The 24797-nt window shown below is 48.0% G+C and overlaps 1 protein-coding gene across 1 annotated transcript in view; it reads right to left on the minus strand.

The window, feature by feature from the left end:
* Positions 1–24797, minus strand: part of TNFAIP8L3 (TNF alpha induced protein 8 like 3) — a 48657-nt gene that overhangs the window by 16744 nt on the left and 7116 nt on the right. The window contains exons 3-4 of the mRNA XM_076004639.1: positions 21035–21279; positions 20328–20839 (exon numbers count right to left, since the gene is read on the minus strand). Of these exons, the coding sequence (XP_075860754.1) occupies positions 20328–20839; positions 21035–21279 (757 nt within the window). The remainder of the gene's footprint in view (positions 1–20327; positions 20840–21034; positions 21280–24797) is intronic.

Here is a 24797-nt window from a genome sequence, read left to right on the forward strand (position 1 = left end):
TATTTTTCATCAGATTTACTTCTTAGGTACCTTAGTTTTGGTGCTACTGTTAGTGTTATTTTTTTCTATTACAGTTTCTAAATGGTTATTAATGATGCGTAGGAACCCAACTGGTTCCTGTATGTTTATCTCCAATTCAGACATTTTGTTCTGTTTCTAGTTATAATATAGTTTATGTAGCATCTCTTAGATTTTTTGGTAATGAGCACAACACTGCCTGCGCAAAAGGATTGTTTTCTTCCACCTCCTATTTCTTTTTCTTGCTTTATTACACTGGTGGGAGTATCCAGCACAGTGTTGAACAGTAACAGTGCTATTTAGCATCCCTGTTTTGTTCCTAACTTTAACAGGATTGCCTCTAAAATTTCCCTACTGAGTATGATGTGGGTTTTGATGGATACCACTTAACAAGTTAAGGAATCTTCCTTCTATTCCTATTTTTCTAGGGCTTTGTTTGCTTTTAAGTAGAAATGTGTATCCAACTTTATCAAACACTGTCTTTGTATCTATTGAGATAATCATATCTCTTCTAATACGTGAATTTAACCAATTATTATAAATCTTTTTGATTTAAATCATCATTGCATTCCCAGAATAAGCCCTACTTGGTCATGATGTATTAGTATTTAATATACTGGTGAACCCTATTAGCAAATATTGTATTTAGCATTTTGCAACTATGCTCAAAAGTGATATTGGTCTATAACCATTTCCTAGTACTGTCCTTGTCTAATTTTGATGTCACAGTGAAGTAATGCCATAAAATGGATTAGGTAGCTTTCTTTCTTTTTCTATTTTCTGAGACTGTGAAAGGTGGAATTACCTGGTTTCTGACAGTTTTAGTAAAACTCATCTAGAAGGCCACTTGTGTCTAGTGTATATTTTGAGAGTGTGGATGGGGTGAGAAATCAATTTCTTTGATGTTTACTCAGGTATAGAAGAGGAATCATCCTCTAAAACAACACACACTTATGATATTTAGTTTAACAACTATCTTAAACTCTCCAGGTTGTTTTTCGTTCCCTAGAGTATCCACAAAGTAGTTGTTCTGAAAGGTAGATCACTCTCATCCTCCACTGGTAAAATTTTCAATACTATCCTCCTTGTTTTATTTTAAGAAGAGAAACTGAAGAGTTGCTTCTCAAAATATTTTCTTTCTTTAATACTTTTATTAAAAAAATTTTTACATGAATACTAAGAAAAGTCAGAAAAAACAGATAAACTAAAGGAAGAAAATGATGCCCCAGTGCCAGCATGCTTCCCAGTTGGCATACATGCATCCTCCCAGGCATCTTCCCAGGCCTATGCACTTTAACATCCACAAACATGGGATCAACTAACACTATTTTGTCATCCGCTTTCTCACTCAACATTCTGAGGATGTCTTTCCAGGCCAATAAATGTACTGCATCATCATTTTTTGATGACAGCATATGTCACCATTTCCTCTCCCAGTCCCTGATTTCAAACTATTTCCAGATTTTGCTATAGAACGTCTGCAGAAAGTAACAAACAATTTCTGTGTGCTTCTGTGTACTTCCATCATGTTTATCGTCCTTACCATAAAGCTACTTGCATACCTTTCATCAGAACCACCTGCTGGGCCCACTCGGGCTCTGCCTGCCTTCACCAAAACAGCAGCGGGGGTCACCTGAGGGCCAGATGCATTGCCCGCCACGCCCTCAGTGCTTGTCAGTTCAGCAGGAGCCCTCTCTCCATGGCAGCAGCACCCCTCCCTCCCGCCACCCCCGGAGCCTCCCCATCCACGCTGCTTCACACTCTAGAGCTATTTTAATACTCAGGAGCTGTTGGGCATCAGAATAGCATAGGGTGGTCCCCCCTCTGCTGCTCCCAAACCGTTCTGCACCATGGCAGGCACCCAAAACCCCAGGCTCAGGCCACCAGACTGCTAACAAGGACGCTGGTGGGATGCCACATGCAGGGCTGTGGGAGCATGCCAACGCTGTAATATGTGAAATTAGTAAAGAGACTGATGCAATAAAAATATCAGTCCTGTTGGAATTCTTCAATTTTTGGAGCACAGATACAGAACCTACAATGTTAAAAAGCAGACAATAAGACAGAACAAACTCCAGTCTATATTGGAAAAAATAACCAAAACATGGCCCGTGGCAGTGGGTATTTAAGCCTAAAGGACAGGCTACTAGAAGGTGCTTTAATTAATTAATACAGCAACACATAAACCCTCAGCTTAGGGAGCTTAAAACAAACAAACAGACCAACTAACTGTCAGCTGTACTAGAGAGGTCGGAACACATGAGGGAGAAGAAACCAGAAGGTACTGCTGATGGGAGATGATCTGGCAGACAGCACTGTGTCTTGCTCAATGTTCTACTTAATTTTTTTTTTTTAATGAAATACGAATTTTGTACAATGACGTTCTTGGATTTCCGTCAATGTGAATGTGGAACAGCAGGAAAGGGGCACATGTGATATATTGCTTATAATTTCCCCTACGTGTTTGCTGTAGTAAAATTGGCTTTGTTTGTGGATTTGAGATCTGAGACATGAATCAAGCTACATTTTGGATATCTGCCGGTGCCATGGTCAATATCTGGCTTGTGGAATGATGGTGTTGAAGGACATAGATGGGAGGTGGTACTGCAAGGTGACCCAAGGTTGGGGCCCTCAGATCTGCTGGGACCCCTACTATGATAGGACCACTCTGAGTCCAGGGAAGTCCCAATTACTCCGCTCAACTAGCTGCGGAGGCTTGACTTCCTGGAAGTTACCCAAAAATGTGTCTTTCTCTGAGACTTCCTTTCTAAATTAAACTCTCCCCATACTTGTCTCTGAGGCAGTAAATAGCTCAGCATAAAATTTTTTTTTGCTTCATGGTCATATAAAACAGTACCGCCGAAAGGTTTCACTGCTTTCCAACCAAGTCTGTAGGAGCGGTCAGTCAAGGATGCTGAGAATGGCCGTTCTGCACCAGTCAAGGGTCGTGTCCCTTTGCTCCCGAAACACAGGGAAATCCAGAGAGCTGGGCCCTGGTTCCGACTCACTGCTGAGCTGGCCGCAGGGGTGGGGAGCGAGCCCGGCCGCCAGTCTCACCCTGCCAGCCCCAGCCTGCCTGCTGGGTGCCCACGGGCCCACTCTCTACGTTCTGCTCTCTCAGTCTGTTAAGTGAGGAGGCACACTAGATGATTCTGCTAATTTGGTTTATATTCTCAACTTAATAGTCATCCCCTTAAGTATTGGAAATTGAATTTTTTTTTTTAATGCATGAAAAAACAGCTCTGCATGCCTGTGGGATGGGCCACCAGCTTCCTCCTCTCCCATGCTGGTTCCCTCTCACCCACCAACCACTCTCTCTGCTCCTCCTGCTCTTCAGAAACGGAAAGTCTCCTGCTTTTCCCTTGCCCTGAAACACCTGGGCCTTGACCTTGGCGCCTCCAGCTTTCCTTTGCTGTGGCTTCCCTCCAAAATGCCGCCCAGCCACGGAGCAGGCGGTGGTGCTGGCCGCCCCCCGAGGTCTCTTCCTGTGCTGGCCGTGGCGCTCACCGGCCAAACCGCAGACTGCCGGCCCCACCAGGCCCCCAGCCCGGCAAGCTGACGCAGCTGCGTGCGGCAGTTGTGTCTGAAACCTTAAGGCCAGCCCCTTAGCGGGCCTTACATCCCTGTCGCCCCACCCCTGTGCCCCAAAGAGAAGGCAGCGCGTCCTCTCCACGGCCTCGCCCCACTTTGCTCTGAGCATCTTCCCTCCAGGCCCAGGCGCGCCCCGCTGCCTTCCCTCCCCGCGTCCTCCAGACAAACCCCCGTGGCAGGGACTGTTCAAGCACCTCCCACCTGGCCTCATTTGCTTGTCCCCTGGCACTTGCAGGAAGGGGGACCTTGACTGCCACGTTCACGGTGGTATCCCTGGCACGCAGTGAGAACTCAGGATACATTCGAACCTCAAAGAACAAAAAGGGAGTGGTCAGCCCAGGAAGAGGCCTGAGGAGGCAACGGCTGCAGTGGGAGCTGTGGTTTTGTCCCTCCCTGGCTTTCATCCCACACTCGATGGTAACTGCTCTCGCCAAGGTCACCAAGTGGTCTTTCGGTTGCTCCTGAGGGACGTTTGGAAAAGTGGGAGGGCACTTTCCCTTGTCACAGCACATGAGTGGGGGGTTCTGCAGGCTGTAGTAGGGGGAGTAGATACGGTGTTTCCCCGAAAGTAAGACCTACCCATAAAATAAGCCCTAGCAGGATTTCTAAGTATTTGCACAATATAAGCCCTAGCCCCAAAATAAGACCTAGTGATGGGCGTGGCTACGCAGCGCATCTGCACAACCCATGCATTTCGCAGCAGAGAGGTAAAGAAGACGAGCAGCCCTTCTCATCTGCCCCATGAGAGCTCTATTGCTCGACAAGGGAGATTGGGGCCAATGGTTCTAAAGGAAATAGAGTCGCAAGAAATTCTGGATGGAATTTGGGGTTTGGAGAGTTATGATGATGTTCCAGAAGAAGACGACTTAACTATATTTGAATAAATGTAGATTGTGGTATCGTACTTAAAAAAAAAAAAACACATCCCCTGAAAATAAGCCCTAGGGTGTCTTCTTGAGGAAAAATAAATATTAGACCCTGTCTTATTTTCGGGGAAACACAGTATGTAACTACCTTTAATCCCGGGCGGAGAACGCCAAAGGCACCCCCGAGACACGCACTTCTGGTCCTCGGCTCACCTGGCTGCTGGCAGGACGGACCCTCTCCTGGCCCTTCTCGGCCTCCGCCAGGGCTCCTCTGCTCGGTCTGTGCCTTAAATCTGGGTGTTCTGAGTTCACGCAGGGCCCTCTCCTCTGTCACCACACACTCCCTGAGTGTGAGATGCCAGCCCTGCCCACGTGCTGAGCCTGCCCACCAGTTTCTTTCCTCAACCCCTCAGGGCCCTCTCCTTGTATTCTGCAGGACTCTGTCCCCTGTCCCCCATTCAGACAAGAACCTGGGGCCCATCCTCGCCTTATTTCTCGTCCTCACCTCCCACATCTATGGGGCCTCAGACTGTCTACTCAGCTACCTTAATACCTTGAAACATACCTACCTTCCTTCACCCTACCTTGGTACAGAGCCCCTCATCTCTGCCTGGAACACTCGTCTGTCTCCTTCCTCATCTCTCTGCACCAGCTTCCATTCTATTCTCCACACTGGGCTGAGAACAGGCTTTGATGATGCTTCTTCTCCAGTGAGATCCTCAACTGGATTCCCACACCCTTCAAGACAAAGTCCAGACTCCTTAGCAGGGCAAGCCAGGCCACGGAGCTGATCATCTGTCTTCTGCTCACCCTCACAAAGCCCAAGCCTCGACTCCAGGCCACATGCAGGTCTCAACTGCACCAGCTCTCTCATGCCCAGTCCCATCTGTGCCTTTGCATGTTCTGTCCCTGGGCCTGGATCCCCTCTCACCTTGTCCCAGCTCATTCCTACTCAACCACCAGAGCTTCCCTTGAAGGACTTGTGATGGCTGGGCAATTTCTCTCTGCAGTCACTTCCCTCCAGTACATTCAATCAATCACCCTTTAGCTGGATGAGCACTTTTATCTCTCACCAGCCTGTGAACTCCTTGAGGGCAGGAACCATGGTTTATTCTCCCAGCAATTGCAGCCAGGGATTGAAACAGAGAACGTCCACTGGGTACGTGAATGGCTCTCAGTGAATGGCTCTCAGTCTCGACATTTTGTTGAAATACATTCACGCTCATGTCAGGAACAATAATGACAACCAGAGCTGGCACGTCCTGGGACCCTGAAGCCTGCTTCCTCCAACCAGGGGCCTGAGGTCCCTCACTGTGTCCTCCCCTCTCCCTGGTCACCATATCACCCCCTGGGCTGACCTGTCACTTTTCTTTCTCATTTTATTATTTATTTATTTTCAAAGTAATACAGGTACATTATTTTAAAAGTCAAATCTATAAGGCTCACAAAATCCAGCATTCTCCGGCCCACCTCTGATGTTGGCTCCTTAGAGGCAAACTGCTTAATTATTTCAGCTGTTTCAATGAATAATTATCTCTGTCTATTTAAATAACATGCTTATACTGTTCTTGGTTTTATTTGCTTTTAACTTCCTACTATAGAAGGCGAAAATTTAGCTCTCTTTCCTATTCATTTCTCCTGCCACCTTCCAATTTGGTTCTTTTTCAACATTTGGTTAAATCAAACGTCAGCGATTGCATTACTGAGATTTAGACATCGTTCACAGCTGAGTCATGTAGCGTTCTACGGCTCCCATGCCTGCATTTCCTTTCTTATTCAGCTTGTTTTCCCAGGAGTTAAAGGCTGCTTGTTTACCTCTTGTTTAGTTTTCTGTCCAGTGCTAATTGATTTCCAAAGTCCCTGGCAGAATAGGAAGTTCCCCTCAATAGGTTCAAACACATTGACTAATCTACTGCTTTGATTTTTTTCCTTGGAGACACCCCTCTGGAGCTGCTGTCCTCTGGCTCAAGTCTGGGCACCTCTCCTCCATGCCAGGTGTAGGCTGCCATCCTGGGTTCTCCTCCATCCTTCCACCTTCTCTCTCGTGTGGTCTCCTGCTGCCTGGACCTCACAGCTCCTCCTCCTTCACTCACTCCCCTTCTCAGTGGAGCACTTTTTGGCAAACCACCTTAAAGGGCCAGAGAGTAAATGGGCCAAAGGCAAAACAGACAACATTGTGTAGGTACTTATATATCACTTAAGGCACAGCCATTTAAACAAGAAAACACAAAAACTGGTGGCAGGCCTGACTTGGCCTGGGGGCCTCAGTTGGCAGCCTCTTGATTAAGCAGCTATTTAAGGAAGGGGGCATAGTAAGGTCAATTTGGGGGATCTAACATGTCATACCATGACTTTATTCCACACACACACTTGATGGATGGTTTGTCTGGGTCCAGAACTCTATGTTGGAAATGATTCGCCTTGAGAATTCAAAGGCATTGCACCACTGTTGTCTAGCGCTCAATGTTGCTATTTAGAAAACTAGCACATCGGTGAGGGCCTGGTTTTTATTTCTGGAAGCTTTTAAGACTTGTGTTTCATGACCAGTCTCCAAGAATGGCTACAGGACTTGGAGTTTCCACTGCCTTCCTCCTTCTAGTACCTGGAGGGCTTGTGGGGGAATCGTGGGGACCCAAGGCAGAGGACATGGAAAGGAGCTTCTGAGCCTGAGATGCTCCTTGGGAAGGGCAGACTCCAACGACGAGGCAGAGAGCTGGAACTAGAGAGATGGGGCGGATGGGGGGAAGTCAGGAGGAGGAGTTGCTTCTGGAGCATGGTCAAGAGGAGCACCCGGAGCACCCTGGCCATCCAGGTGGAGGGGCCCGAGAAAGCTAGGGCAGCGATGACTGGCAGACTGGCTGCAGGCCACGTGACTCTCAAGAGCATGGGCCTGGCCTGCAGCACCCCTATCACAAGCCCCCCACTTCCTGAGCCATCTGACCAGCAACTCTTAGCTCCTGCCTAGGCTTGGTTCTGCCTGCACCATATCTCACTCCTGATTACCACCTGCCTTCAACCCTCTCCATACTTTGCTCAAGCTCAGACACTCTCACTGGGTTATGACAATTTGGTGGAGCTATTTTTATGCAGAGCTTGTTTTTTAACAACAAAGCAAAACGAAACATCAAGGATGGCTGGAAACAGATCTCTTCACCCATCCCTAAGCCTCAGCCCATTACCGATTTCACTCCTTGGTGGGGGCGGGGGGTGGTGTTTGGTAGCAGCCTTCGCGCCTCCCACGCTTGCTGGTCTGAGGATGTGCTGTCCATCATTCTTGGCCCACACCTGCTTTCTCCCAGAGTCTACTCCTACTTCAATCATTCTGCCTGTCATATTCTCTGATCTCCCCTTTAAAAATCACAGTGGTCGTATTCACTCACTTGCAAATAGTAAGGAAAGATGGCTTTCCCTAATAAGGGAACTAAATAAGGGAATCTTACTGCTTTCCACTTGAAAACTAAGAGTGGTCTTGTTTTCTTAAATGGGGAAGGAAATTTTCTGGAAGGGTGAGAAAGCATAGTCAGTATATATATCGTCATGTGCCACTTAACAACAGGGATATGTTCTGAGAAATGTGTCATTAGGCGATTTTGCTGTTGCGTGAACATAATAGAGTGTACTCACACAAACCGAGATGGGAGAGCCGGCTACACACTTGGACTCTATGCTACAGCCTATTGTTCCTAGGCTACAAACCTGTCCAGCACGTTACAGTACGGAATACCTTAGGCAACTGTAACACAATGGCAGATATTTGTGTACTGAAAAATACCTAGACACAGAAAAGTTACAGTAAAATTACAGTATAAAAGATAAAAAAGGTAAGTACCTTGTGTAGGGTACTTACCATGAATGAAGCTTGCAGGACTGGCAGTTGCTCTGGGTAAGTCAGTGAGTGGTGAGTGAATGTGAGGGCCTAGGGCAGGGGTCCTCAAACTTTTTAAACAGGGGGCCAGTTCACTGTCCCTCAGACCGTTGCAGGGTCGGACTATAGTTTAAAAAAACTATGAACAAATTCCTATGCACACTGCACATATCTTATTTTGAAGTAAAAAGCAAACAGGCTAAAACACTCACATGTGGCCCATGGGCCGTAGTTTGAGGACGCCTGGCCTGGGGCATTGCTGTACATCACTGTAGACTTTATAAACACTGTACACTTGGCCTACACTAAATTTACACAAAATGTTATTGTTTCTCCAATAATAAATTAACCTTAGCTTACTATAATTTTTTTGCTTTATAAACTTTTTAATTTTTTGTAACTTTTGGACTCTTTTGTAATAACATTAGTTTAAAACACATAGTGTGTGGCCGTACAAAAATATTTTCTTTATGCTATTATTCTACAAGAGTTTTTCCTACTTTTAAAATTTTTTAATTTTTAAACTTTTTTCTTAGAAACTAAGACACTAATACGCACATTAGCCTAGGCCCACATAGGGTCAGGATCATCAAGACATCACCAGGCAATGGGAATTTTTCAGCTCTTTTATAATCTCCTAGGACCACCTTCACATATGGGGTCAATCGTTGAGCAAAATGTTGTCATAGGGTATGTGACTATATACTATAATTTTATATCTGAAAGGGCAAAAAATGAACCATTTTTAGAATAACATAAACCAAACAAGTAAGTGAAGATAGGCAAATTCCTGGCTGATAGGGAATATCAGGCATTAAGGGTCATTGGGGCTAATATAAAACTGGGTTAAAAACTCCATTAAATATGAATCTAGATAGTGAGCACTTCTTTTTCCTACAAGCTTCTTGACCAGGGCTACCATTTGGTAGGCAAGAGCAGAATGGGGTGAAGACAGAAGGGCAGGAAAGAATACGGGGCCACCACATAATCTCTTATTTTCACTTGCAAGACGCACAAGGAATCCTCAATCAAAGTTCAGAAATAGACACATACTTGATATCACACAACTCCTCAACAATACACTTTTTTGGAATGATGGACTAATTAATAGTGGTGGCAGCAAGCCAATACTTCCTTTAAAAACTAACAATCCTGTTATAACAGACTTTTCAATGCCCTAATTTTAAAGGCAACAATAACACAAAGTCAATATGTGTAAATGAAAATGTGGAAAGTGAAAGTCACTCATATTTGGGCTGGGGTCAAGGGCAGAAGGAAGAATCACAGAAGGAGTGAGGGTCTGAGAGGCCAGGTGCCCACACTGCTATGTCCACAACCCAGCCCACAGGTCTGGGCGGCCTGGGAGGCTCCAGTGCCTCGGGCTGGTCTGTCAGCCTCAAATCTACAAGCTCATCACTCACCTGAGGGCCAGGCCAGGTGGGCTGGGAGGAGGGCCTGGTGAAGGGTGGAGTCACCAGGGAAGGGGGCCTGGGAGGAGCCGTGAAAGGGCCACTGAGGAGGGCCACTGTTCTTGGGGAGGAGGAGCACCGTGAACCAAAGGAAAAGCAAGTTTAAGGAGGAGGATGGAGGGAACCTGGACGGGGCTGTGGAAGTGATAGGGAAAAACCGTTGAGCCCTGTTAAAGCTTGTTGCTGATTGGATGTTAAAGCTTGTTGCTGATTGGATGTTAAAGCTTGTTGCTGATTGGATGTTAAAGCTTGTTGCTGATTGGACACTTTTTGAGTCCTACCAAGGGTATAAGAGCAGGAGGAGACTAAGGAAGGGGGGGGGGTCAGAAGTCGGTTGGGCCTGCTGGAGGAGTAAAGACTTTTCCGTGTGTCTCTCCGTGTGCTGCTCAGTTCTTTCCTTGGTCAAGCGCTATAACAAAGGCTATAACAAGAGCTGTAACGCTAGCTGGAACACTTGTCGCAACAGAAAGTGGAACAGGCTACCAGATTTCACTTGGTTGCTGCTTGGACAGCATGTTCCCTGCTGAAAGCTCCATGGACTCACCGAGGAAAAATCCGGAAGAGTATGAAGAAGGAAGTTCCTATACACTCATCACAGAGAGTGGCTTATTTTCTTTGAACATGAAAAAAAATGTTTTTAAGTGTTTACATGTATGAGTATGAGGGGAGCTCTCTCCCCTTCTCCATATACAAAGGGGTGTGCGTGTGTGTGCACGCATGTTCATGAATAGACACACAGACAGCAAAACTGATGTCGTGGGTGACTGAGCCCTCGTTCGTTGCACAACATTATAATGTGACCATTTCTCAGTGTCATCAAATGTTCTTCAATTAGTTTTTCTTAACAGCTGAATAATATCTCACATGTGGAAATGTCCTCATGTCTTTCATTGTTCAGTAAAAACACGTTTGACCGAATATTAAAGCGGTTTATTGAGGTTGGATATTTAGTTTTGTCTCTGCTCTCCTCCCCTTTTGGATACTTTTATTTATGTATTTCTGCTTCTTTTGTTTTTAGGGAAGACAGTTTTAAACAGTGAAAATCTGCCACTTCTTTGCGTGGCTGTGATACTTTAACGCTCTGAATCTGTTTCTTCCCCCGTACACTGGGAAGAATGATGTCTGCTTTATCCACGTCACGGGTTCGCTATGAGAACATACGTGTAGGCTATTTCACTGCTGTTGTGACTTCACAGTTGTTTGACTCCGAGTGGCTTGGTGGCTGTCATGGCCCGCAGCTGCGTTGGGAAAAGGTGAGGAAAAGGTGGAGGCCTGGATGCGGCTGTGCTGAGGTGTCTCCGGGACAGTGGGGAGGGGAGGCTGGGGCCTTTGGAAGGCAGGATTCCTGCTCAGGATGGAGGGCTGGGCTGGACCACAGCTTTGGGAATCTTTAGCTTCCCAAAATCGTATGACTTTCACTGTAAGAATGAATGGTCTTTCCCAAAAGAAAGCATTTTATCAGAAAAGAACAAGGCAAGGGCTCTATCTTCGGGGACACAGGTAGGAAAAAGATATTGAAGAGGGGTGCGAGACTAGTAACCGAGGAAGGTACAGGGAAACCAAGACTGTACAGTCAAAGACCTTAAAAAGAAATAAAAAAGAGTCAGGAAAATTCAAGTTTAATTCCCACCAGGTACTGCCCTGGGCTCTCTAAAGGTTGACCCTGTATGTGCTTGGCTCTGCCTACCTTGTTTGACTGAGATTCAATCAGTGAATTATGAAGTTAAATCCTAAAGGTAGCGAGGCCTACCACAGAGGAACAAATTTGCAAGTTTCTGTAGAATTAAAAAGAATCAATCTAGAGAAAGATAAAGTGTAATTGGAGAACCAGAGGCCAATATAGCTTTCCTTGAAGCTAGTAGCTATTTAAGCTCAAAGTAAATTAACCTTTGCAATTGTCAATGGGCATGTGTAAAACCTACCAAAATGCTTCTCAAGTATTAAAAAAAAAAGCAGGTAATAATCTTCCGAGGGCTCCGTGTAGGACTGTTCTGACTGAGAAAGGGGAGTAGGCCTGACGCAGGGGAAGGGTGCGCCTGGGGTGGGCTGACCTCTGAAAGACCTGCCCAGGATGGAGAAACCTAGAAGGGAAAGCAGGTGAGGGAAGGGAGTGGCGAGAACACAGTAGAGGGTTCCAGAAGGAAAAAGAGCAAAAGTCATTTTGATACCTTAACATTCAGAATAACTCTGATCTTTTTTTTTTTTTTTACATTACATATGTTTTTGGGAGAAGGATAGAGAATTCAGAGGATCTGGCCTCCAGTTCTGATTCTCACACTGCCTGTCAGTGTAGCCAAATGTTTTTAGCATTCCCTGGTAAACATTTCAGAAGTGAGACTCTCGTTCTCTTATAAATCCCCTCTCTCTCTAAATAAAGCTCTCTCGCGTCTTTTCCAGATTGCTTCGGATCGCACTCTTTCCTTTGCAAGAGTGCATCTTCTCTTAGGGCTCGACCTCATTTTCTTCTTTGTACTGTTTTCACATAATCTGCCATGCGCCTGCACGCCTTTGGTCAGAAAATAATGTTACTAAAAAGCAGTAACTAAGCGACAACGCTGGAAACCCAGACCAGAGTCGTCTAGCTCTGAATCTCAAGATCTTCTACCTTTGAGTCCCCTCAAGCTCTACTGTCACCATGCCCCAGGGATTCTACATCTGAAATGATTATCTAAATGTTGGGGTGGAAAAATAGGGTTTTGGCCCCAACCTAAGCATACTCTGAAAAATGGTGCGTTTGTCTTTGGCACCTCTCTTAACCCTGTTTTTCAATCCTTCTTCTCTCACCAGATGCAACTGGGCCTTGCAGGGCTAGAATGCCCTGACCAAACAGAGGCCGCCCAATGGTCAGGGTTCTGGGCATGGCAGGAGCTGGGTAGGGCAATGCAGTGGCATCCACCAATTTAATTACGTCATCTACCTGGTATAAGAGAAGAGTCTTTGGACTTAGACTGGCTTCATTTCCACTGACAAGCTGTATAATCCTGAGCAAGTTACTTAACCTCTCTGTGCCTCAGTTTCCTGGGGCTATTTATAGCTGTGGTCCCCAACCCCCGGTCTGTGGCCTGTTAGGAACCAGGCCATGCATTACTGCCTGAGCTGTGTCCCCCTCCTCCCCGACCCCTGTCCACTGAAAAATTGTCTTCCATGAAACTGGTCCCTGGTGCCAAAAAGGCTGGGGACCACTGATTCATAGTACATTGCCCAGAAGGTTAGTGTAAGGGTTAACTACCATATAAACAAAGAACCCAGTCCCTAATACAGAGTAAGTGCTAACTGATAGAAAATAAATACAAATTTAAAATATCACTATTATTTTGCATTCAGGACCAGCCCTCTGGGGCTGGACTCTGGCTGGCAAAGACAGTCCTCGGGGTTTCTCATCTTGTTTTGCCACAATTTCTTAAATCCTTTGTTTCTCTAACCTATAACCCCCAATCTCAGTCTTCTCTCTCTCACTTTCTCAATCCTATCCAAAGGAAACCCTGAAACCAGGACTCAACTGTGGCAGGAAAGAGCCGCCTTGCAGATGGCTCTTGCAGACGGCCTTGCAGACGCCCCCATCGCTTCCCTCCCAGCCCTGCCCCTTATTTGCCCGCCTTCCCTGCACAACCCACGGGCCCCGAATCCAAACGTGGGACATGCTTGCATGCCCAGCAGCAGCTCTTTGCAGAATTCCCTCCCTCATGTGAAATTGGAAGCCTCCACTGTAAAAATACAAACTGGGAGTCTCCACACAGCTACATGTCACTAAAATGCTTCCCTTTAGGGCCAGAACAGTTTGACAGAAAGCATATTTTACTTTTGAAACACAACCTAGAAGCCAGTGGCTGCCCCTGTGGTTTTTCAACAGTTTAAAGCAATATTAGACACCACCAAAAGTGTCTCCTCTTTTTTTTTTTTTTCCCGGAGTGCGGAGTTAGAAAATACTGGTTTCTATTAGGGTGTGTCTAGCACTTTCTGTGCTGCCAAGTCTTCCATTTTTATAGTCTGCACACTGGTAGATTTTCCATGAACAGGCTCAAATTTATTCCCAGGCAGTGATGTTTAGGAAACCCAGTATGAACGTGAAGACTGTTCTAAAGCAGCCTCAGACTTTGTGCCATGCAGTCGCCTAAAAAGAGCATTTCAGATATATGATAAAATAAGGTATGTTTCCAGCATACCTTAATCTATATGAGGAGAAAAGGGCATTCACTCTCCTTATATGATTTTTTTGGATTGAGTTGTTAGAGGACACTTGTCTTTTACATCCTTCTCCTCTATCCTTTTCAGTCTACACTGATATAGAATACAGCCCAAACACCCACCTACACAGGCATTTTTCATAAAGAGTTGGAAGCCAAGTGACTGAAAAAAAGAAAACAAAATGATTTATATAGTGACTTTATAGAGATTTACATGTGAATTCAAACCCTGGAGGAAAATGAAACAGTTAGAGAAATGTGCTAATGGAAAGTGTGACTATAATTTGGCTTTGCTGACAAATGGAAACGCAGGTGCCGTATCTTTTTTTTTTCCTTTTATTTTATCATATTATGGGGGTACAAATATTGTTAGGGTTACATATATTGCCCCTGCCATTCCTCCCTCCGCCCCCCGCCTTACCAAAACATCAAGCGTGTCCTACCCCTAGGAGGTGCAGTATCTTTTTAAGAGGGAAAAACTGTACAAACAAACTAGAGCTTTGTATGTACGTACTCATACGTATTCTCTCTCCACCTCTGGAATCCTTCCTCCTAGAAGTCCAAATCGCACTGCCCCTCGCTCTAAGTCCTACATTGTTTATTGCTGGTACCATCCAATGTCACAGGTTCAGTCTTGGGTGGGTGTTTTCTCTTCCTAGCGTGGCTGCAAACCTCTTGAAGGCAGGGCCACGTCCAATTTCATTTCCGTGTACTGCCACAGCACCCAGCACCCGTCTGAGCACAAAACAGCCAATCAAGCAACAGCTATTGGGTCCTGTGGATGGAACCGTTGGATGCAGGGCTATGAGGTCTAAAATAGCCACTTTAACCTTGCAGCCTGAACTGCCCTGAAGAGGTCTAGATAAAGTTTACAGTGCAACAATTAGCCCTGGACTCTGCCGGTAGACAGGGCTGCCGTCCCTAATGAAACATCCCTGCAGAATTGCGAAGGCCACCTGCCAGGTACCCGCCGGATTCCCTTCCTCCCCAAGCTGCTGCCAATGCTGCCTGCAGGAATAGCCCCACCCAAGGTGACACCCTGTTCCTTGGGATGGCCTCCCTCTAATGACTGCTCATTTTGGGGGTATAAATACCTGGACCTTAACTCCAACTCAGAATAGTTCTGAAGGGCCACTCCAGCTCCAGGGCTCCCTGTGGGCTTGGCTGCTGCTAGCCTGCACTCCGGCTCAGCGTCTCCCTCCCTCCTCCCTTCCCTCTTCCTTTCCTCACCTTCTACAGGTGTTGATCCTACAAGAAGTCCCAAATAAACCTGCATACCGCCAACCTCCATCTCAGAGTCTTTCTGGGGAACCAACCTATAACACCATTCATGCACCCATCTATGCAGCCAGCCAGCCACTGTGTTTAGGGTACCTGGGTGGTGTGGGGTGATACAGATGGAAAAAAAAAACCAGTCCTTGCCCTTAGGGAACAAACTAATAGTCCCATACAGGAATAACCATAAAGCACAAATAAAAAAAAAAAGTGGTTGGTATCAAGGGAGAACATATACATAGCCAAGGGTAGAATTCCAGGCAAGAAAAGTCAGGAGTCTTCATGCACTGGCTTAGGCTGTGGCCACCAGTGTGCACATGCTATCTCCCTACCCGATTTCAAGCCCTGGAGGACAGGGTAGACTGTTTCCTTATCTCTCTTTACACTGCCCATAATTCTTAACCTGACCCACAAAGCAACTGCTGCTCACCATGTGGACAAGCCAGAGATTCATGTAAATTTCAACAAACAGGAACAAGAAATGGGAATATGACTAATAACCAAATGGCACATGGTCCCAGGCTGTCCCGGCCCTCAGCTAGCCAGCCTAACCATCATCCATCTGTCAGCTGACGAAGGTTACTAAGCAGCCTCCGCAAGGAACCTAACAATGAGAATCAATGAACCCCCAAAACTCACAATCCCTCCAGACTAAGGCACCTGCACAACTTACACGGGAAAAGAACCTTTAACCAAAACATCACTGCTAAGCGCCTGAAGGAAGGGGGGCACTTGTGGGGTAGGAGGACCCATCTCCTGGCTCCAGGGCACCTTCGCCCAGCTCAGCTTGCCACGGTCTCTTTCCACTCTCCCTCTCTTCTCACCACTTTTGTACAATCTGTCACCAACTTCTGCTGTTGATTTCTCCAAAATGTCATCTGCCTCCTTCCTCTTCTGCCTCGCCTTAGTGTCACGACCCTTTCCCATACCGTGGCCACGCACACCCTGGGAGCAGAGGCGCCAGGCCCAGGCAAGGCCTGCATTTCTCCATCTCTGCCAAGAGATGCTAGCTTCTGCAAACCCAGCTCTCATTTGGTTGCATCTCTGCTCAACAATCACGGAGGCTCCCCAGGCACCATGAGGACCAAGTGTTTAAGACCCTCTTATCATTGGCCTCCCTACACTCACCTAGTTTTATTTCCCGGGCCTTCTCAGTATATGTCCTGTACTCTAGTTGCCTCCCTGTTTATCTGTGCCTTTATTCAAGCTGTATCTGACTCCTGGAATGTCCTTTCGCCTCACCTACCTGTTCCTTGTGGCTTGGTTCATACGAGCCAAGCTGAGGACCTGGGGAGGAGGGGGCAGGAAGAGCAGGGCTAGCGGCCTGCTGTTCTCCCACTCTTTCTCTGTGGTTTCCCTACCATGCCAACTCCATCGCACGGAAATGCTGTCCTGCAACACCTACCCAGGCACAAGGACGCCCCCCTCGGCTTGACTGCCCAGGACCATCTAGCTGGGGGAGGAAGGAGCTCATCTGCCCACAGCTGGGTAGACTGCCTTGGTCTCCCAAGCCAGAAAAGGAAAAAGCTGACGTCGCTAATGTTTACTCCCCTGTTGCTTCTTAGGAAAGACGCTCAACTACTCCCGAGAGAATACACCAAGCTCTAAGATTTCTGAGAGATGGATGGTGGGTTTGCCAAAGGAAAGACTGCCAAGCTGGGTCTCTGGACTGGATCCAGTGTTCCATAAACCATGCCTTTTTCCTAATCGTAGAAAGATCCATAAAATGACAGAAAGGCAGAGGAGAGCTGCAGGCAGCAGAATGACATAGAAGCATCTTTCTGTGCTTCCTGGAAAACAGAAAACGAAGGACGAGACAAAACTCATCCTTCCCTACCCCCACCCCCACCCTGCTGCAGGGCGTTGCTCTGCACAAGATCTGCACCACATGCACGCAGTGAGGAGACGTCTGGAAAAGTCTCTTGAAAGGGTATAGTTAAAAGTGAGTGGTCTGTGGAGATTTTCTCACTTCTCTCTGCCAACAGGTGACAGGAAGGTGACCATGATGGACAAAAGTGGAAGGGAGGAGGGTGAGAATCTCCTGGGCCTCCTGCCACGTGGAAGACAACAGGTTTACCAGTGGGGTGGGGGTGAAGGGAAGGGGACTGCCTCTGCTTCTTCCATGCGGAGCAGCCTGGAAGAAGAAACTCCTCCATCTCCAGGTTAGCAGGTGGACTGGGGAAGGGGTTCTCTGTTTTCTACAATGCTCCCTAGAGCTGAAGGACACAGGGGTGAAAGCTGCAGGTTGGAATGACCCCATCTTCATCTCTTGAGCTGGAAGATGGATGAAGAAGAGAAGAGATACATTAAAAATACCCCTCCAACAATCATACACCCATACTCATGTGCACACACTAGAGGGAATGAGACTGAAAAGGCGGAAATTCAAAACAAATCTCTTTCAGCAATGACATTAATGCAACAATAATGACAGCAATACTAATCGTCTTACACATGCCTAGTAATTTATCTTTTACAATGCACTGGCATCTGTTGTTTAGCAATATTCTTACAACAATTAATCCAATCAGGTGAGAATCAAAGTCACGGCTACCATTTACTGAATGATTACCAGGAACACTCTTCATGTGTTGTGAGAGGAAAACTGAGGTTGCAGAGCTAAGTAACTTGCCCATCAGGTGAAGACTGAAACCCAGGTCTGTCTGATTCCAAAGTCCAGCCTCTTAACCTTATAAAGTCCATGTTATTACAGGGCTTTTTCACAAGTTCAGGAAGGGAAGGGTGTGGAGGAAGAAGCAGTTCTTTCATCTCATCTCCCTAAGAGGCAGGTACACACACACACATAAGTACTGCAAGAGGTCCTACTTACTCCGCCATCTCTCTCATTACACACTCATTCAGCCTGCACAGATACAGGTCCCCAGATGAATGCCCAGTGTCTTGCAGGTACAAAGGTCAATCCCTATGGATAGCACACTTGTCATTTAACCTGCATCTGAAGCTGCGACAAGGCTTTCCATTCGGCAGGATGCAGCCACAGCAAGGTGGGGAATTAGCATCCCGTTTTGAAGCTTTGTCAGAGAGGAGAATACTTTAAGACTGAAAATAATGAGGGAGACTGAATGCCATTTAGAAGAATGGCTTGTGACATTAAAATAAATGTTCAACTTGTGAGATTCGTGCACACGCAGAAAGAAGAAATGACTGTAGAAAACAGTGAGAAGCAAACAAATGGTGACAGCTCGTGAGAGCTGGCCGTCCCATTCTTTTTCCCACTCATCTGACCTTAGTGATGATGTTTGCTGTTAGCAGTGCAGAGGCCTCTGACACAAACTGGTGTGGATGTATACAGGGACATCCATCCGACACTGGGGTGGGCTGGGAACTCTCTCCCTCCCCTGTCACCCAAGTACCAAGGATTCTGGAGATTCTCCTCTCCCCCCATTCTCCAAGCCTCCTTCTCCTCCTCCCTCTCCCTCAACCAGCAAAAGAGATTGAGGGTGGGGGCAGGGGTAGCATGGAGAACGTTAGTCCCTGGGATTTTGAGAGTAAAGTGTCTGCGTCAATGTCTCCCCTCCCCCTTTAGCTCTGGAAATAGATACACACAAAACACCTACTGAAACTTGTAAATGATGAGCGGAGATCCACAAGCCACCTGTAAAGCAAAATCTTGGTGCTTTACAGTCACAGAAACATGCAGGCATGCAAAGGGCTCATGTTTATGAATTACATCCACACATACCTACGCAGAGCAGGTGGTTCTTGCACACACACGCCCAGGAATCCTCACATACAGGCATCTCGGCGATGCCTTTCCTCTCCTACCCACCCGCCCACCCTCCCAAAGGTGTAGACCCCAGCAGCCCTCCGAGGGTCTGGCGCGAGGTGAAGGGAGTCACTGGGCCCTGCCTACTCCCTGGCTGTGGGACGTGGGCAAGCCCTTGATCTCTCGGGACCTCCGAGCGATGGAGTAGTAACCGCCTGGCTAGGTGCTGTGAGGACAGAGGGGAATTAGAGATGTAGGGCGCCTGCCTGGTTTCCGAACCTGCCTTGCCTACACCCACGCCTGGGCTGGTGGTGCCTCCCCCATCACTTGGCCCCCACCCTCGGCACTCTGGTCTGACAGCGGGAAGAGTAGGGGCCAGACGGGGCTGTGGTCTGTACCAGGAGGGTCCCAGCCTGCCGGCCAGGGCTAAGCTCCAGGGCTGCGCGAGCCGTGGGCAAGTGTGCAGGGCGAGCCGGTCCCAGGTGCGGGCCCGGTGGGCGGGGGGCGGAGCGGGCGGTGGAGGTGGGCAGAGCCCGGAGGCAGGACGACCCACGGCTGTGGGTGGCTTCCTCCTGTTGCTCAGTATCAGGGCGAGGCGGGGGAGGACATTCATTTTTTTTCCCCTAAGTGTGCATCCACCTATTGCTTCGATCACTATTGATTGTGAAAAGCCGGCGGCGCCTCTTAAAGGCGACGCCCGGGTCCCGCGCCCCCCGCGGCTGCGTCCGGGGACCCTCCGCGGCGACCTCCTCCGCTGGCTGCGCGGCGGTGACGGGCGAGCGCTTCTGCACCGGCTCGCCAGCAGCCTCGGGAACCGCAGCCATGAGCTGTGGTTTGACCCCTGGCCATCCGCTCGCGGGGCCTTTCCTTCCCGGGGTGCCCCGTCACGCACTCGGACCCGGCCACCTGCTCCGCAGCGCGGCCTTGGCACTCAGAGTTCGAGCACCGGGCCGGAGCTCCGAAAGTTATTCCCAGAGGCGGACGTGTTGCAACCCTCGCTGCAGCAAACTACAGGGCGCGGATTCCCCAACCCTTCCCCGCCCCCACCTAGCCAGGGCGACCCGAGCCCGCGGCAGCAGACTGGCAGCGCAGAGAGCCACCCCCTAACGCACCTTCTCTCCCCCTCGCGCGCCCAAGTGCGGCGAGGTGGGGTAAGCCCCAGAGCAAACTCACGGCGCGGAGCAAGCCCCAGTCCTGGCCTGGAGGGGACCGGGCTGCCGGCGACCGGCCTCCCCGCCGGCAGCTCCGAGACACACTCGCGATTTCCTGCCCCAGCCTCCCCTCCTCCCCAGCCCCAGCGCTCCCGGCGGGGCGGCCGCGGCCCCTGGGTACCTGCGACGGACACGGGCTCGCCCTCGCTCTGCTCCCCGGAATCCGAATCCATGCTGCGGGCTGCTCGCTGGGCGTCCGCGGCCGCTCGCCCGTCTGCGGGGCGCTCGGGCCGGCGTCCCGGCTCAGGTTGCCGTGGCGCACTCGGTGCTGGAGCGGGGCGGTTGAAGCCCGGGCGGCGCGGGCCGGGCTGTGCGCGGCGGCCACGGCCAGGGGGCTGCTCCGCAGAGGCGAGCGCCGCCCGCGCCCCGCTCCCGGCGCCCGCCGGCCGGTGCCTGCGCGCGAGGCGAGCGCGGGGCGGAGGGTGGGGCGCGCCGGGAGGGAGCGGGGAGGAGGAGGAGGGAGGCGCGAGCACTGGGGAGCCGGAGCGTCCGGCACCCGGCGGGCTCCGGGTTGGGGTTAAATACCCCGGGGGCGGCGCCACTCCTCCCTGCCCGCGCCCCGCGCCCGGAGCCCTCGGACTTGCGGGCCGCGGCGAGGCTGTGCTGGCCCGCGCACCGAGCCGAGCCCCTTCCCTGGGGTGTGGCCAAGTTTGCTGGATTGGTAGGTGAAAAAGCGCCTCTACCCGCGTAAAGGAGAGGCTCCGAGTGTTCCAAGTTCTGGGGCTCCCCGGGTTCGAGTCTGACTTCGACGCTGAGAGACCTCAGGCGAGACCTGTGTGTGGCTTTTTCCTCTCTTTGGAGGATGGGGAGAAGTGGGGTGGGAATGACCGTTTCCTCCTGTAGGGCTGTTGTGGGAAGTAAGAAAGATGCGCGTGAGGGACCAAGCGCAGGGCCTGCTCCCAGCGAGGACGGGAACGCCACAGGCAGGTAGTGCCAACTCCGGCTGTTCCGGTCTCCCGTGTGGGCGGGGCTGGTTCCGAGGGCTCCGTGAGTCCCCAGCCCAGTGTCGCCTGGAAGGCTGGACCCGCCTTGCCAATCAAGGAGCCAAAGTGCGTGCTACTTCGCGCCTGCGACTAGAGGGGCCAGAATTAATTTTGAAACCTTTTCTTTGTTGATGAGATTAAACACAAAAGTGCTGAACTTCCTAAATACCCCCCCCAACCCACTTTCTTAAAAAAAAATAAAAAAGCATTTGTAAACCTATTTACTAATGAAGAGCCCAAACTAGGAGGGAAATGCACGGAGCAGTAAGGCCTTTGTTGTTAATTCTTAATCATGCGGTTTTATTGTCTCCCTGGGTTATAGGCTCCAACACTTCCATAGCTTACGCTGGTTTCTGTGTTATATAAAGTCTGTCCAGAGAATGCAAACTATTGACCTGAGCAAAAGGAAACCAGGAAGAGAAAGTCTACTAAAAAGCGTCGTTCACTGAATGTTTCCTATGTGCTCTCGTTTAATCTATACAACAACCCAGTGGAGAATGTAGGCGGAACCATTTGAAATACTTTTTGGAGGCTAAAAATGGTTGAAAGTTGGCAATTTCATAGAATCCAACCTCTTATCATCCCCACTTTACAGATCTGGAAACTGAGTCCAGAGAGAGTAGCAAAGTTGCCCGTGGTCTCAGGTCTGGTAAGAGGGTGAGTCAGGACTTGAAATCAGGGCTGTGATGTCTAGACCTTCTCCTAACTGCTGTGCTATCGTGTCCAAGTGAGCTTTGGCTTCTGGTCTGCTTAGGGGTTGCCTCCTTTAGAGAAGTCGTGGGCATCACAGAGTGCAAATACAGCGCTACTTTGTGTTCTCAGAAAATGTTTTCTGGATGACCAAACTCGTGGACTGCAGTGATCAAAGTTGGATGGATTTCAGTGAAGTGATCACACTGATCTCAGGCAAATGGCTTAAGCTTCAGTTTCTCCATGTGTTGGCATCTCCTTCGTAGGGTGGTTGCAAAGGAATGAAATAATGAGTGTGGAAGCAATTAGCCAACGCCTGGCACACAGTTCATGTTTGATAAATGGAAAGAACATTAATTCTTAGATCTAACGGATCCTGTTTAGAAGAACAAAATATTTTTTAAATCACATTTTTAAATAAAAAGAAAAAAGTAATGGCAAAATTTGGATACAAGCTGATACTCAAAAACCAAATAACAAACAATTGATCTCATGGAGACAGAGAGTAGAATGACAGTTGCCAGAGACTGGGAGGGGTAATGGGGAGTGGGGGATAAAGTAGGGAAGGTTAATGGGTGCAAAAATATTGTTAGATAGAGATAGAATGAACGATACTTGATAGCACAACAAGGGGACTATAATCCACAACTTAGGTATACTTTAAAATAACTAAGAGTGGAATTGGAGTATTCCTAACATAGAGGAATGTTAAATGCTTGAGGTGATGATACCCCAATTACCCTGATTTGATTAATTTGCATTGTATGCCTGTATCAAAAGATAACATTTACCTATAATATACAACTATTATGTACCCATAATAATTAAAAATAAAAAAAGAAAAGAAAAACAAAACAAAAAACAGCCAAGATCATGTAAAAAGTTAGCCATATTAGCTTTGCAATCTTGAGGTAAAATAAAGTAAAACAACTATGATAGCTTCACAGAACAGAGCATTTTGGATTGAAAAGGCATTCAGCTTCCCCTAAAGGTCATGCCTAGGTTCAACAACAGGAAATGTGAAACTTTCTCTGTTCCCTGAGACCTCCTTTCCTTGTACATCCTGGAAGCTTTTTTTGGTTTTGTTTGTTTGTATATTTTCGTGGACAGGTGACCTGGGTTGCAGGCCAAGGGAGACAGAAATACCATGGAGACATAAATGTTTGGGGGCAAAGAGAAGGAAGAGCTGGTCAAAGTGCCTTGAAGAGTCTCTGAGGTGAGTCCTCAGAAAAACAATGCCTATTCATCTAGCTGTTCCTGTATGCACTCATAGTGTATTTCTGCAAAAGGAGGCAGACAGAGAATGAAAAACTGAGCGTGGAATTAAACAATGGAGAAGAGAGATCCAAACAAAATAAGGTCTTCATTCCAATTTCCTATGACATGCAATCTGTTGTCATGGGACAGCAAGACAAAGGGAAATGGCTGCTGGCACGCGTGTGGGTTTTAACGAAGAACATTAGTGGAACATACCTTATCTGTCCTCCCAGTATGGAAAAATCTGTGTAAGAGAAGGAAGTCCTTAAAATAGTATCCCACGACCATCACCCCTGTTAAAAACAGTGAAATCCGAGGTGGTAAATCTCCCTCTGCAAACCAATTCTGGGATATTTCTTAATAAAAAATAAAAGAGAGAGAGAGAGAGAAAGGAGAGAGGGCTCCTGTAGTTCCTCTGTATATTTTTAGCAGAATGGCATCACTCTGCAGACTTGAATCTAGAGTCTGAGGGTTATAAACCACCTTCCTCAGTATTTCCACCACATCTTTTCAGCCTGGCAGCTCTTCAGACATATGAGTTTCTAATCCTCACTGGTCATTTTTTTTAACTTCACCAAACAACATTGTTGACTTTCTAAGAGAATTGTTAGTCTGGTGGGAAATGCGTATCTATTTGTAAGGTGTCAAGAAACAGATAATAATAAAATAGATCCATTTCTGCTAACACAATAATACTCCTTTGATGTGAGCCAGTGCTATGACTCATCTGCCTGTCTCCTCTGGTGGGGTGGAGAGGGAGCTGTCTGCAAACCTTCAGCAGTGGGAGGGAGGGAGAAAGATACCTTTCACGTGCTGGGGCTGCTGCTCTGCCTCGAGAACCCATGGTTCTGTTTCTTTGGGGTGAAGTGGCTCTTGGTCCTCAGGGGTGAGAGGTTGGTCAGGACAGCCCCATTTTTAATAACTTGTCTCGAGGTAGACACGGATTCCAAGGAAGCTTCTGCTCAGAGTCAAGGTGGCTTCCATGGGCAAGCTGGACGACAGGGTCCAAACCTGGCTGTACATCCACCTGACAGAACAAGGTTCTGGAAGACAGCCTTGAAAGAGGGGACTTTTCCTATTTCTTTCTTTCTTTTTTTTTTTTTTTTTTTTTTTTTTTTTTTTTTTGAGACAGGGTCTTGCTCTGTTCCCTAGGCTAGAGTGCAGCAGTGGCCTCATAATAGCTCACTGCAATCTTGAATTCCTGGGCTCAAGTGATCCTCCTGCCTCAGCCTCTCAAGTAGCTGGCACTACAGGTTCACACCACCACACCCAGCTAATTTTTCTTTTTTTGTAGAGATAGGGTCTCACTTTTGCTCAGGCTGGTCTTTTTTTTTTTTTTTTCAGACAGAGTCTCCCTCTGTTGTCCAGGCTAGAGTGAGTGCCGTGGCATCAGCCTAGCTCACAGCAACCTCAAACTCCTGGGCTTAAGTGATCCTCCTGCCTCAGCCTCCCCAGTAGCTGGGACTACAGGCATGTGCCACCATGCCCGGCTAATTTTTTCTATATATATATTTTAGTTGTCCAATTAATTTCTTTCTATTTTTAGTAGAGACACTGTCTTGCTCTTGCTCAGGCTGGTTTCGAACTCCTGACCTTGAGTGATCCTCCCGCCTCAGCCTCCCAGAGTGCTAGGATTACAGGCATGAGCCACCGTACCTGGT

This window comes from Microcebus murinus, chromosome 6 (genome assembly GCF_040939455.1).
Source record: "Microcebus murinus isolate Inina chromosome 6, M.murinus_Inina_mat1.0, whole genome shotgun sequence".
Lineage (NCBI taxonomy): Eukaryota > Metazoa > Chordata > Mammalia > Primates > Cheirogaleidae > Microcebus > Microcebus murinus.